This window comes from Rhyacophila brunnea, unplaced genomic scaffold (assembly GCF_057557595.1).
Source record: "Rhyacophila brunnea isolate RB1 unplaced genomic scaffold, BYU_Rbru_1.0 scaffold_5, whole genome shotgun sequence".
Lineage (NCBI taxonomy): Eukaryota > Metazoa > Arthropoda > Insecta > Trichoptera > Rhyacophilidae > Rhyacophila > Rhyacophila brunnea.
The window spans coordinates 8,104,664-8,117,724 of NW_028233170.1; the positions used below are offsets into that span (position 1 = coordinate 8,104,664).

General features: G+C 34.7%; 1 protein-coding gene across 9 annotated transcripts in view; it reads right to left on the reverse strand.

Moving 5' to 3' along the window:
* The window catches only part of ida (anaphase promoting complex subunit 5 ida), an 85,594-nt gene that overhangs the window by 11,105 nt on the left and 61,428 nt on the right, over positions 1-13,061 (reverse strand). For 5 of the 9 annotated variants that reach the window (XM_085955372.1, XM_085955373.1, XM_085955374.1 and 2 more), the window contains 9 exons: positions 12,882-12,964; positions 9,664-9,880; positions 9,180-9,313; positions 8,992-9,101; positions 8,088-8,247; positions 6,030-6,205; positions 4,216-4,462; positions 3,347-3,497; positions 2,685-2,879 (listed from right to left, as the gene is read on the reverse strand). In XM_085955372.1, coding sequence (XP_085811498.1) covers positions 2,685-2,879; positions 3,347-3,497; positions 4,216-4,462; positions 6,030-6,205; positions 8,088-8,247; positions 8,992-9,101; positions 9,180-9,313; positions 9,664-9,880; positions 12,882-12,964 — 1,473 coding nt within the window. The remainder of the gene's footprint in view (positions 1-2,684; positions 2,880-3,346; positions 3,498-4,215; positions 4,463-6,029; positions 6,206-8,087; positions 8,248-8,991; positions 9,102-9,179; positions 9,314-9,663; positions 9,881-12,881; positions 12,965-13,061) is intronic. The other 4 variants (XM_085955378.1, XM_085955379.1, XM_085955380.1 and 1 more) reach the window with 1 other exon arrangement.

Genomic DNA, 13,061 nt, shown 5'->3' on the forward strand with positions numbered 1-13,061 from the left:
GTTTTGTAAAATCTTCACCCTTTCTAAGCGTTACGAATCCCGACTTAGTACAACAGTGCGCGTTGTGATTTCAAGCATCAATAAATCGTAATAAATGTCAGTCAAACATACACAAATAGAGTAGTAAAAAATCGGAGTCAAGTTCAAAAATGATTATGACAGAACCTAATATTTTATGTGACTCTAAAAATAAACATTCGTCGCCTAAATCTGATAAGAAATCACGAACAAGACTTCTTCATTGAAAAAATGCCAGCTTACTCGAGCGGCGCCATGACACTTACGAAATGGTGCTGGACTAATGCGTCGATGACAGATTAACAAGTGTAAGAACAGTTCAGTATTCTTATAGTCTACCGGCTACCATTTCGACAAATATGTCATACACATAATGAATAATAATATGGTTTATGACTTTTATGAGCATTTTTGTTGAGTGGGTTGAAAAAATATCAGTCATAAATAACTCATTTTTATAGCATCCAGGACATCTCAAACTGTGTAACTTTTGTTTGAACTCGCATACACATTGCAGCACTGCAGGCCGAGTATAAATAAATCATCCTTGAGAACTACTGGCTATTTGAGAGTGATGTACTTACCACCAGTGCCTGGTTTGTACCTACCATTGACCCCGAACTGAATGGAATCGAATGACACATAGTTTATATAACAAAATGGTTTATTTTTCGAATACCTATTACAATTCGTAAAATATTAAATTTCAAACACTTTTTGCACTTCTAAATGCTTTATAGTCACCACAATTTTATTTTCAAGTTCATTTGTTTTTTTTTTATTATATTACTTCAATAACCTGGTACTAGAATAGGTAATCTCTTATTTTATTATAATGACGTGATAGTAAGTAACTCGAGTTATTTTCGACTATAAATATAAGAAGAATTCTACATAAAAAAAATAGTAGTCATGAATCAAACCCTTTTGAATAGTATTACGAAAAAAATAATTCTCAAGTGTCTGTCTCACACCAGCAGACGATGATTTGCCGCGCAGTGTATAAAAATTCAGTAGCGCGGCACCTGGTGTTTGCGTAATACGACAATTTCCGCATTTATCCGGGAACGGGCGTCTGAGTGTTCGTGTCTTTTCTTTATAAATGGCTGATAACTAGGGTAAATAAATAATTTTTGTCTGTTTCACCTAATACTATAACCAGAAAATAGTATTTAAAAATGTTAATCAATGATAAACAAAGAGACATATTAAATCGCGGACTTCTAGGTATATTTAAATGACACCTGGTTCAAATTATTTTCCGAAACTATAAACTCGCGGATAATATACTGGCAGATAGGCGAATGAATGCAATCTCCAAAAGCATTCCTTTTGTAAAAATATTTTGTAAATTCACTTTGATCAATGTAACTTTCGAATATTCTATTTAACAGTTTACGCACCAAATAGTTTTTCAATCACTAAAAAACAATATAACTTATTATATCGCAAACTCGTATCGTTACAAACACGTCAGTCAAATGTCTTCGGCGCACATGCACTAAGAAGCGATAAGACACTATATACGCGGCAAATTTGAATTGGCCCGATGACTGATATATTTTTATTCAAGACACGCTCCCGAAAAATATTTATTTAAATTAGATAGAACAAAAGTTTAGGCTATCCATTGACAGATGTCAAGAGAAGGATGATTTTTGAATAAATTAAATCAATATTCGAATTATTCGCGCCTGGCGGAAACAGTACTAGGCAAACGAAAATCGAAATGACTTTAGTCAGCTGACGCGCGGATGACTCGCGCGTATAGGCTGACTAAAGTCAGTTGCCGCGTTAGAAAGGTTAATAATAATTTCATATAAAATTGGAAAAATACTACAGTATAACCCCTATTTTACGTTTTTTAAGGGACTGGAAAAAAAAACCTAATTGGAAGGAAAATGTAAAAGGGGGGGGGGGTTTTGAAAAAAGAACATTAAAATTTTATGTTTCTAAAAAAATAACGTTTTATTAAAAAAACAACATTAAATTTAAATTTTTACTGAAAAAATCATGTATATTAGTTTGTTGCGTTTTTGTTTTTTTGTTATGTAATTCTCTTTCAAGACTATATAAACATTTAAAAGTGTCATCTTGGATATCAGCAAAGTTTGTAAAGTAGGTTTTTAAACCCTCGGTGAACCTCATTGCTTCTTCTTTTGTTGGAATATCAACCTCTTCTTCATCAGACAGTTCTTCAGAATCGCGCGTAACTCGCATATTTTGAATATTTCCGACGTAAATCGCGGGAAAGAAAAACGTAAATGCGGGTATCAAATGTACTGAAATACATCGGGACTGAAAAAATTACACGCAATTGCCGGGAAAACGTGAATTCCGGGCACGTAAAAACGAGGTTATACTGTAGTTTATTGATCAATGATAATGGGTAGTTAAATTTTTTAATGTATTTTTAAAGATTCATTCAGCACACATGTATAAGATATGAGCCTAAAATTCTATGAATGACTGGGATTTCATTATGTATTACATAATTATAACATTTTATTAAGTTAATAACTTTTTCCTGTATCATGGTACGCAATACAAACAGTGACTTTGCTGAACATACCACCATACCAGTAAAATAACAAGGCAGTTAAGTCATTTTAAAATTCAGACAGCATGAATATGGGTAGGTAATCTAAAAAAACAATACCAACAACCTGCAAGCAATGCATAAGAAGCATCAATGATGTGTTGAGTCCTCATCCAAAGAAGACAATGCGGGGGGCGAGGGGCTCTGGAGCGAGCATGCTGCAGAGCAGAGTGAGCAGCCGCTCGTTTTCCCGCTCCCGCGAGGATTTGAGCCACACCGCATGCCGCTAAGCACATAGCTTCACTCTCCCAAATACCACCAACTACGCACAAACAAAACATGTTGAAAAAAATTCTCTTCCATGGAGATGAAGAGCCTTTGCATATGAAGTGAAGCTGATAATGAGGTTACTAAAGCTAACTATTAAATTAGCAGCAAGTCATTTCCCACTTCATGTTCTGTCATTACCAAACTATTTTTTTATTCACAAGATTTAAGAATCTAACATTCTTTTAGAAAAAAAAAATTTTTATGTTTCTGAGGTCTATCCAAATTATGCAAGTTTTTTATTAAATGATAAAAATACATAATTTTAGAAACAGGTACAAATTAGAAAAAATCCAAAAGTTGGACCTAGTGGGACTCCAACTTCACTGGCCGGATGAGTACTCTTATCCATTAAGTTATAGATCTGTCAATGATTCGTGCTTTTGTTGGCACAATTATTGCTAATAATTACGCTCACTGCATTTGACGGATCATCGTTGGCAATACATTATAAAGGTTTACCTGTATTTATATTGAGTAGCAGTTGACAACAGAGGGAAGCCATCTCTGTTTTACCGTAAAGCGACCACAGAGCTGCACGATTAGCCAAACTGGTTTGCATCAAATCTGCCATTGAGTGTTGGCAGTGAACCATGTCACTCTTTATCATGAACTGTAATAAACATAATAGTTGTAGTTTTTTTTTTAATCTTTATGCAAGGCCAATAGTCCATTTAAATGTGCGTGGATTTACTGCTGGCAGTACGTATTGTCACAACCATACCAATAAAATGCAAATATTAACACTTATTGCTGTGCAAGCTGTAACACTGCATGCATAGATCAAAATAGTTAAGTCATTGGACGCTGAAGACGCACCTAGCGCGTAACAATCAGACGGCCAATCAATGTAATTAGCATGCATTTTAAATGTGATAATTAAAAAGTAATTATCTACTCAGCAGTCAATGTGTTAACGGCCCACATGCTCAGTGTAGGTCAAAATGGAGCTTTTGTGATATTTTCAGAGTATAACCCTGGACATTCCTTAAACGCTGTAGATAATCTATTTATATAATTTTGAAGCCTTATTATCCTTTATAATTATTTTAAACATTTGATGACTGCATAAAGTATTTTTATTACATAAAACAGTATTATTTTAAACCTCTCGCTCTAATGTTTTAGAATATAGTCATATTTCAGTACCTCCATGTGAAGTGGTGTTGAGATTTATTAATTTTTAAACGCGTTTACAAAACCATTAGTAAAATTAATGTTAACATTATATATGTAATAATAAAATCGTAACCGTTTCATTCTGCATTTTTTTAAATTCAATTGAATTATGCACCATCTATTGGATACGATAAAATGTGACATTATCTCACCCCAAAGAGATGTGCAGGGGTAGCTTTTCGAACGGCAGCATATTTGACAAAGGACTGGGCTCCCAGAGCGGTGCGATGGCGAGCACAGGGGGCTGCAGGGCGGAATGGTCGAGCTACTCGCAAGCCGAAGCCCCCTGCCCCGTGCTTGGCCCAGAGTGCCCACACAGCCGCCTGCTGCAAGCAAGCCGCGTCTCCCGCCTCTTGAGACATCACTGTTGCCTCTCGCAGTGCTATCAGAGCACGTTCTCTGGAAATAACAAATGCATTGACAGTGAACAATATAGAATAATTATACACAAAAAGCGAATGTCAGTCAGTAAGCTAAACAAAGAAAATCAAAATATAGACCTAAAATAGTCACACATTCAACAAATACTTGAGGAGCTGAGGATTAAAAGGATCCAAGTGCATTAATTGACGTCGTGATGTTGATAATCGTTCATGTGAAACACTATAATTAAATTGTTTTGAATATGAAAATTTTGTTTTAAAAAGTTAGGTACGAGGGTGGGTCAATAAGTCCTTAGAAAAGCCGACAGGTGGCGCGACTAGTACTGTAAGCGGTTTGTTTTCATGCAGCGGCACTACCGATTCAGTATGCTGCGAAGTTTCAATCAGATTGGTCGGGTTGTTGTGTGTTTCTCGTACATTTAAAAAAAAAATTTGCTTGTGGAAAATGGAGAAAATTGAGTTTAGAGCTGTTATTAAACATTTTAATATAAAAGGGTTAACAGCAAAGGAAATAAAAAATGAGTTGGATTTAGTTCACGGCATATCTGCTCCTTCACTTGCAACTATTTATAGCTGGTTAAATGAATTTAAACGTGGTCGTACATCAACAAAGGATGAACCACGCTCAGGACGTCCTGTAGAGGTGACTACACCAGAAATGATCAATAAAATCCACGATATGGTGTTAAGTGACCGAAGATTAAAGTTGAGTGAGATAATTGAGGTTACAGGGATCTCAAAAGGTAGCGTCATTTCTATTTTACATGACAAATTGGGCATGAAAAATATTTCTGCAAGATGGGTGCCGCGTTTGCTCACAGTCGACAATAAACGCAATAGGGTGGTGGCCTCTAAAGCCCTGTTGTCGCTCATGCAACGCAATCCGGATGAATTTTTTCATCGCTTTGTGACTGTAGATGAAACATGGATACACCACTATACTCCCGAGACGAAAGAACAGTCAAAGCAGTGGATTGCGAAGGCAAACCATGTCCAAAGAAGGCGAAAACCGTAAAATCAGCTGGTAAGGTTATGGCTACTGTATTTTGGGATGCACGTGAAATTATTTTCGTTGACTATTTGGAAAAAGGAAAAACAATAACAGGGGATTATTATGCATCTTTATTGGACCAGCTAAAAAACAAAATTGAAGAAAAACGGCCTCATTTAAACAGGAAAAAAATCCTCTTTCATCAGGACAATGCCCGTGTTCACACATGTTTACGATCAATGGCTAAAATTGAAGAATTGAAGTTCGAATTGGTCGACCACCCACCGTATTCGCCAGATTTAGCCCCCAGTGACTTTTTCCTTTTCCCAAACTTAAAAAAATGGCTAAGTGGACAACGTTTTTTTTCAAATGAAGAAGTCATCGATCGGACAAATGCTTATTTTGAGGACCTTCCGAAAACTTATTTTTCTGACGGTTTAAAAAAAATTGAGAAACGTCTAACCAAGTGTATTGAGCTCCAAGGAGATTATGTTGAGAAATAAAAAAAAAATACAAAAATAAAAACTATTTTAATGCTTTTTTCTAAGGAATTATTGACCCACCCTCGTATCTTATATTATATAATAGTTACTTGTGTCCGAATTGAGCATGAAGCACAGCCAAGTTGAGGGAGGCATATCGAAATCCTTTGTTCCTATCTGCCGGAGCCGCCGCAACTCCTACGCTCCGATCGAAGCATCCGTAAAGACTTTCCAAGGCGCCACATAACTCTCGCTCTCGCATGCAATTCAAATAACTCAGGAAATGCTGAAAATAATTCAAATCAATTGGACTGCGATATAGATTAACAGATCAAGCAAGAAATGCATAAAATTAAATAGGTTTATCATCTACTAGTAAAACATTCAATTCAAAAATGTATTAATTGAATTGGCATTCGAACTTGGGCATGGGAACTCCATTGTATTGGTTTTAAAACATATGTTACTATACTATACATTCTGAAGATGAGTTTACCCTTTGAATTTTTAAGATTTTTTTATATCACAACACCTAATAGCTATTCTGCAATATCTTTAGTGTGGTAGAATAAATTGATAGCTACAGAATAATTAATATTCTCACTGTGGCACTTACATATTCTTGTTTATAACCGCTATTTCTAGGAGTCTGTTTTGACGTTCCAGTATTATATTATATTTGAAAAAAATTAATCTCTGCACAAAAAATTTTTGTAGACAGTAATATTAGTGGCGAAGGGTGGAGGTAGGTTGTTAAAATCTCTAATAAATAGTGCACACAAAACTTGTCAGTCAAACGTAATTATTTTCATTGAACTAAGACTACAATGTGTAGATCGGTGGTTCTCATGTGCGGCCATCAGAGGATTTTGCTGCGGCCACCAGCGCTTTACAGAATATTTTAAAAATTTATTTATAAAATTGGTTTAATACACATGACTTGTCTTAAATGTATTTCCACGCTCAAATGATCCATATTGGTGGAAGTTACGTTGACCAAGAATCAAGTCAATTCAAAGACTTGACAACAATTATTGCTTTATTAACATTGTCGATTTTTCCTACTACTGTATACTGTGAAAGATCATTCAGTGTAATGCACTTCATAAAAAACTAATATCGAAGCCAGCTGACAGATGTAAACTTAGAAGCAGTCATGCAGCTCGCATTGGAAAAAAGGAGTATTGAAAAATTTCCATTTACATTATTTTTAAATAAATAGATACATATGTACTAAAATGTTCAAATGAATTTTATTAAATGGACATGTCTATAAATAAATTAATTGATCCAATTTTTTAGTAAATAAAATTTAGCTTTAATTTTTTCAATCACGATAAAAGTGAAATTTGGTGTTGCCACCAGATGTTTCCATAGAACTATCAATGTCAATTGTGCGGCCACAGTTAAATTCCACATGAGAACCACTGGTGTAGATAGTGCTGTTAGTTTTTAAAATTCAATTAAAGCCTGCCTAATCCAAGCTATACTAGATAATAGTCAAAAAATGTTTGTTTATATATAAAATATCTAAAATTACGCCATTAAAACATACATTATTTTAGATATTTTATAGATAGAATATTTTTTATCGATTATGGTTTGATTAGGCAGGGTTTATTTGAATTTAAAAAACTAACCAGCATCATAATTCGTGGGTATTCTGCGAATAAGCATTAAGTCAAAAATACTAGTTTTGAGATTCTTAACTTGTTTTATATATATAAAAGGCAAATTCCTTTCTGCGATATTGCTTTGAGTATGACTTAGTGCAGTTTTGCACGCAGAATTGTGTGAATATAGCCTGAGAATGAGAGAAGCAAATGCACTAAGTCCCTTTAGTGCCTTTTCTCTGAATTGATGTATGTCTTTTTGACTTATAACATAAATTATCTTCGCCAGTTTTATAGATATGACTGTGTGTGTTTTTGTAGACTATAGAGCGTACTCTTAATAAGATTACCTCATCATTAAGTCAAAACAGCAAAATTTTGACTTAGTGGTTTTTCGCAGAATAACCACGAATATGTATATTGTATTCTGAGTAAAATGAAAACAAATAAGTATGTGTGACAAAGTTTAGTACACACTATTTATTTATGTCGAATCCAGCCTACATCTACCACTGCCATGAAAACTAGTTTAATTTTATTAAAACATTGACTTACTGCTTCGGCATAGTCAGGGTTATCTCTGAGTATCTGTGAGATAGTGTTCTGCAGGGTGGGCGGAGAGATGGCTCGGGGCTCACTAGCCTGCAGTAAAGCAGCCTGCTGCGCCGTGAACAGCTCTGCCTGCCTCCGGGACCACTGGCAATGCGGCACTCCGCTACAAAAAAACCACAAGCACAGTAGTTTTCAATGATAATATTACTTACTGACATATGCACGAAACAAACACGAGGTTGTGCCACATCATTCGATGCAGTACCACTTAAAGCATTTCTGAAATATGTCTCACACTCTCAAGTGTCATTTCGGGTAGATGCCCCAGCCAAATGAAGAACCTATTAATGACACCACCTGTTATTAACATTGATACGGGGCTAAGGAGTTCATTTCCTTGCCCCGGACATACAGCGGAATAAATGTACACGATTAGATTGGACTAGTATGAAGCAATCACTTGCTTAAGTGACACAGTGTACCTAGACAAAAGCCATTTCAGATTTCACCCAGTGTTTATTGAACTATAAATTTTATAGGCCATCCATAGACTGAAACCGTATGCGGTTTCGAACCGTGTGCCATACTAAGTTTATCTTATCTGTTCATGGAAATATATTTTCACAAAGTATATTATAAGCATCTGATCGTATCCGTTTATATCATACACTTACAAATTTAGTGAAAACATATTTTCATGAAGAAAAATAATAAGTATGTATGACACACGGATCTAAACCGCATACGGTTTCAGTCCATGGATGGCCTCTTAGAAATCAAATGGGAATATTATGTAATTAAAAAATAAATTCCTCACCCTAACAGTACATTAATTCTCATCCCTTACTGATTGTGTGGATAACAATAAATAGAAATTAAAATGAAAAAATAATTATTGAAGACAAACCTGTCCTGATCAAAATTCATTCGCCTTTTGGAACTTTCCATATTAGTTAGGAATTTTCTCTCATCATTTTTCAACATAAAATCAATCATGCTATCGGATGAATTGAGTTTCTGAAATCAAATATTTTGGGATTATAATGATTGAAAGTTTCCATTTAGATATTATACCTGTTCAAGAACTAATCTTACATCCTTGCTGAGACATCTCATAAGAGATCCGGGTCTGCCCTTCTCGTAGTATATACAAAATGACGCGTATACTGATGTCACTTGAGAAAACGAAAGTTTATCAAGATATAACATCATCCTTCGTAGATAGAGACCTGTCAGACAAAAAAAAACAAGTTAATAACGCCGTTTTCTCTAATTGGACACTTGTCTAGTTTTTGGGTACTGAGAGAGTACTGTAGATTGATAATCTGTCTTAACTTTTGAGTTTTATTAAATCTTGCAAATAAGAAGTGAATCGTATCAATTTAAAAACAATAATGGCTTGTCCAGACTGCGGTACATCTGTCCAGGAACAAATTATGAACATAAAACGGTTTGAGAGTTGTATAGAAACATTTAAAATGGTCTGATACAAATGTTTTTTTTGTATTACGCCAAAGATGCTAAACAATGTTCACATACAGAAGTTTTTGGTCTGGACCAAGCATAATAATAAAAATACCTAGAACACTACTCTTGCTGATGATGCAAGGGTTGGTTTCTTGCGGCTCCATCATCAGAGTCTCCACCGCATCCGAGACGCAATCCATGAGAGCACTCACACCATCTTCGTAAATATGTTTCAGACGAGCACAAAAGTTTTGCAAATGAAGACTCAAAAGGTTGTACTTCTCAGATCTAAGGAGTGTTTCCAATTCCTTGAATTCTAAATCAGGACACTAAAAATAAAATACACCAACATACAGCTGCAAAAGGGTTGAACTACTATAATAGAGGGAATAATACAAACGTTTTGTATTACAACATTAATTGATGAGTTTAGAAGGTTTTTGGTTGATTGATTGAACTATAGAATTTGTGTTAGCAGTAATGAATATTTTGATTGTAAATAAAATGAAAATGGAAGCCTGCCATTGATGTACATGCTTTGGTTGCTTACTCACCTACTATTATTTGCGATATTATAGCGCCTACACACGTACATGGATTTACTTGCACCAATAGTGTGTATTTTAAACTATCACGATAATAACTGTTTACATGTAAAAGTGCTGACTGTCTCTCCAATCTCATTCTTCAAGCATAAACGAAACGCGATGTTGTCATCGTATTGTTGCTATTTGACTAATTCAGACAGGTTCGGACAAGTTCATAGATAATCGGTAGACGTCAAAATATTCTGTGCGGTGTAGTTCGTATTTCTTCCGGCAGGTTCGGCACTGTCGTTCTAGTGCGCATGCGCATCGCCATGCAAGTGCTTAAACTTAGAAATTTCAGAAGCTTCTGAATGTTGACGCCACAATTGGACTGTGCGATATCACTTGAACGATAGTGGCGAACACGCCGGTAAAAAAACAAACTACATCGCAGACTCATTTTGGGGTTAACCGATTTTCACGACCTGTCAAATAGTACCACAAAATGACAACATCGCGTCTCGCTTACTCTTGAAGAATGAGATTGGCGAGACAGTCAGCACTTTTACGTGTAAACAGTTACTATCGCGATAATTTAAAATACACACTATTAGTGCAAGTAAATCCATATACGTGTACAGGCGCTATTCTGTGACTGTTCATCTAAATATAGACGGTCCATTGTATAAAATCTTTTTAAAGCTTATATCACTAGTCTGAGGGGTTTTTATCTCAGTGCATTAAATCTCAGAGCATGAGAGTGGATTTTTAGGTGCTGAAGATTAAAGAAATACGAGTGCTCCAGTGACCAGATTGAGTAAATCGGGTTCAAAATTAAATATGTGACTGTAAATAATAAAACATATAGGTTTACAATATTCTGTAAATGGCACCTTGCTCTCAAATGATCCGTTGTAACCATTTTGACAAAAAAAAAATTCTTGGAGTTTATTTAAACTGTCTATTAGTGACGAAGTAATCCAACAATGTAGACATATTATGCAATGTGAAAATACACAATATTATGTGATTTCTTTTCATTTTTGATTTCCTTTCTCGATATTTCATCAACTAAATAGATTCGTATTGTGGTTTTCCATTATTATTTTCGTGCTGATATAAATATTGGATTGATTTATTTTCCAAAAGCATGAATATAATTTTAAAATCATAATTTAGTAATTTTGTATTATTTAAAGTGACTATATCTGGCACGTGAAAATATCTGCCGCGGAATCAATGTCATGTCACTTAGCCAGGCGTTACATGTCTGATGAATCTTACACACACTTGTATCACCTGGCGGATGTGTCACGGGGTAATGTTTAAATTATCTTATAGATTATAAAAAAAACATCAATAGTCCCGGCATACGTAATAATTTATGTTTAACTATCGAATTTCATAGTAAATTAAAAAACAAAATAACACTCTAACAGTAGTTAAATATTTTTACAATACAGTAAAGTAAAGTAATAGCGCCTGTACACATGCATGGAATTACTGTCGGCAAGTGTGCTTATTTTAAACTGTCATGACAATAACTGTTTACACGTAAAAGTGCTGACTGTCTCTCCAATCTCATTCTTCAAGAGTAAGCGAGATGCGAGGTTGACATTTTATACTACTATCTGACAGGTCATATTGAAAATCGGAGCTCAAAATGAGTAGTTCGTTTTTTTACCGGCAGGTTCGCCAATATCGTTCTACTGCGCAGGCCCAGATTCTACTTGCGCGGAAAAAATCATCACAATTTGGAATCTTCCAATCTTGTTTGATTTATGCACACAATCTTGCCAACTGCAGGATAATACATGTTCCCCATACATTTTCTTTCTGTGCACAGTAAATCTTTGCACGTGTAAGCGGGGTATAAAGGTTAAGGTGTTTTATTTGTGTTGGGTTATAAAATAACCTTTGAAAATTATATAAATAAAGAATACCTACATATTCATCTTTCAAAAGAATCAAAATTTATAACTTTATTCGGTTCTTGTCGGTTTACAGGAAGCCAGCAGCAAACAAATTTTGAAAATAGCCGATATACTGGATTATTTGTTAGGTTAGGTTAGATTTTCATTCTTGAATTCATGAATTTTGCCAAAATCGGCTATGAAATTTAGCGCAGTTCCTGTCTGGATTTTTGTACACCGACTTATACCGTTTATTCATATAAGTTTGTTATGAAAACAAGTGTCTCGAAAACTCGCATATTTCGTCACCGTAGATGTCAAGGGAGCCAAGTCACAAATTTGGCGAAAATGAGTAAAGTACACAAAAGTATTTTAAAATCATCAAGTGGTCAATGGATTTAAGCCACAAAACTCTTTTGATTACATTTCAATATTCAGTGGTCAAGAGATATAACACACATAACTTCTAAGATACTATTTTTTTTAGTTATTTGTACAAAATAATAAAAAGATAACACCACAAAGTATACTCTATGTTGAAAGTTTCACCGTTATATCTCTAAAAACAAAAAAGTTCAATAAAAAAATGTTACTTTCCTTTGTCACACAAAATCTTTTAGTGCCTGTTTCTCAGCAATACAATTTTGTGGACTGGCTCCGTTGACATCTACGGCGACGATTTTTGTGTTTCACTCCTGTGCCATTTTAATGTTTTTAGTACATTTCATACACATTAGACATTTCATACACCGTGTCCATGGGATACCTATATTCCAATGTTAAAATAAAATGCCAAAGCAGTTACAAGACGTTGGAACCATCACTAATTGTCTAATAAGTATATTTGTTTAATCCTCAGCACCTTAATTGGTATTAAACTAATCACATACCTGAATCAACTTCAAAACCAGCATACAAAAATCTTTCCGGTATTTAGGAGCCATCGGGCATTTATCAAGAGCTACAACTTGAGCTGAAATAAAAGTCAATAAATATTAACTATATGTCAGCACAAAGTTATATTGAATAGATATAGACAATTAGTTATAGTGAATATCAATCCTATTAAG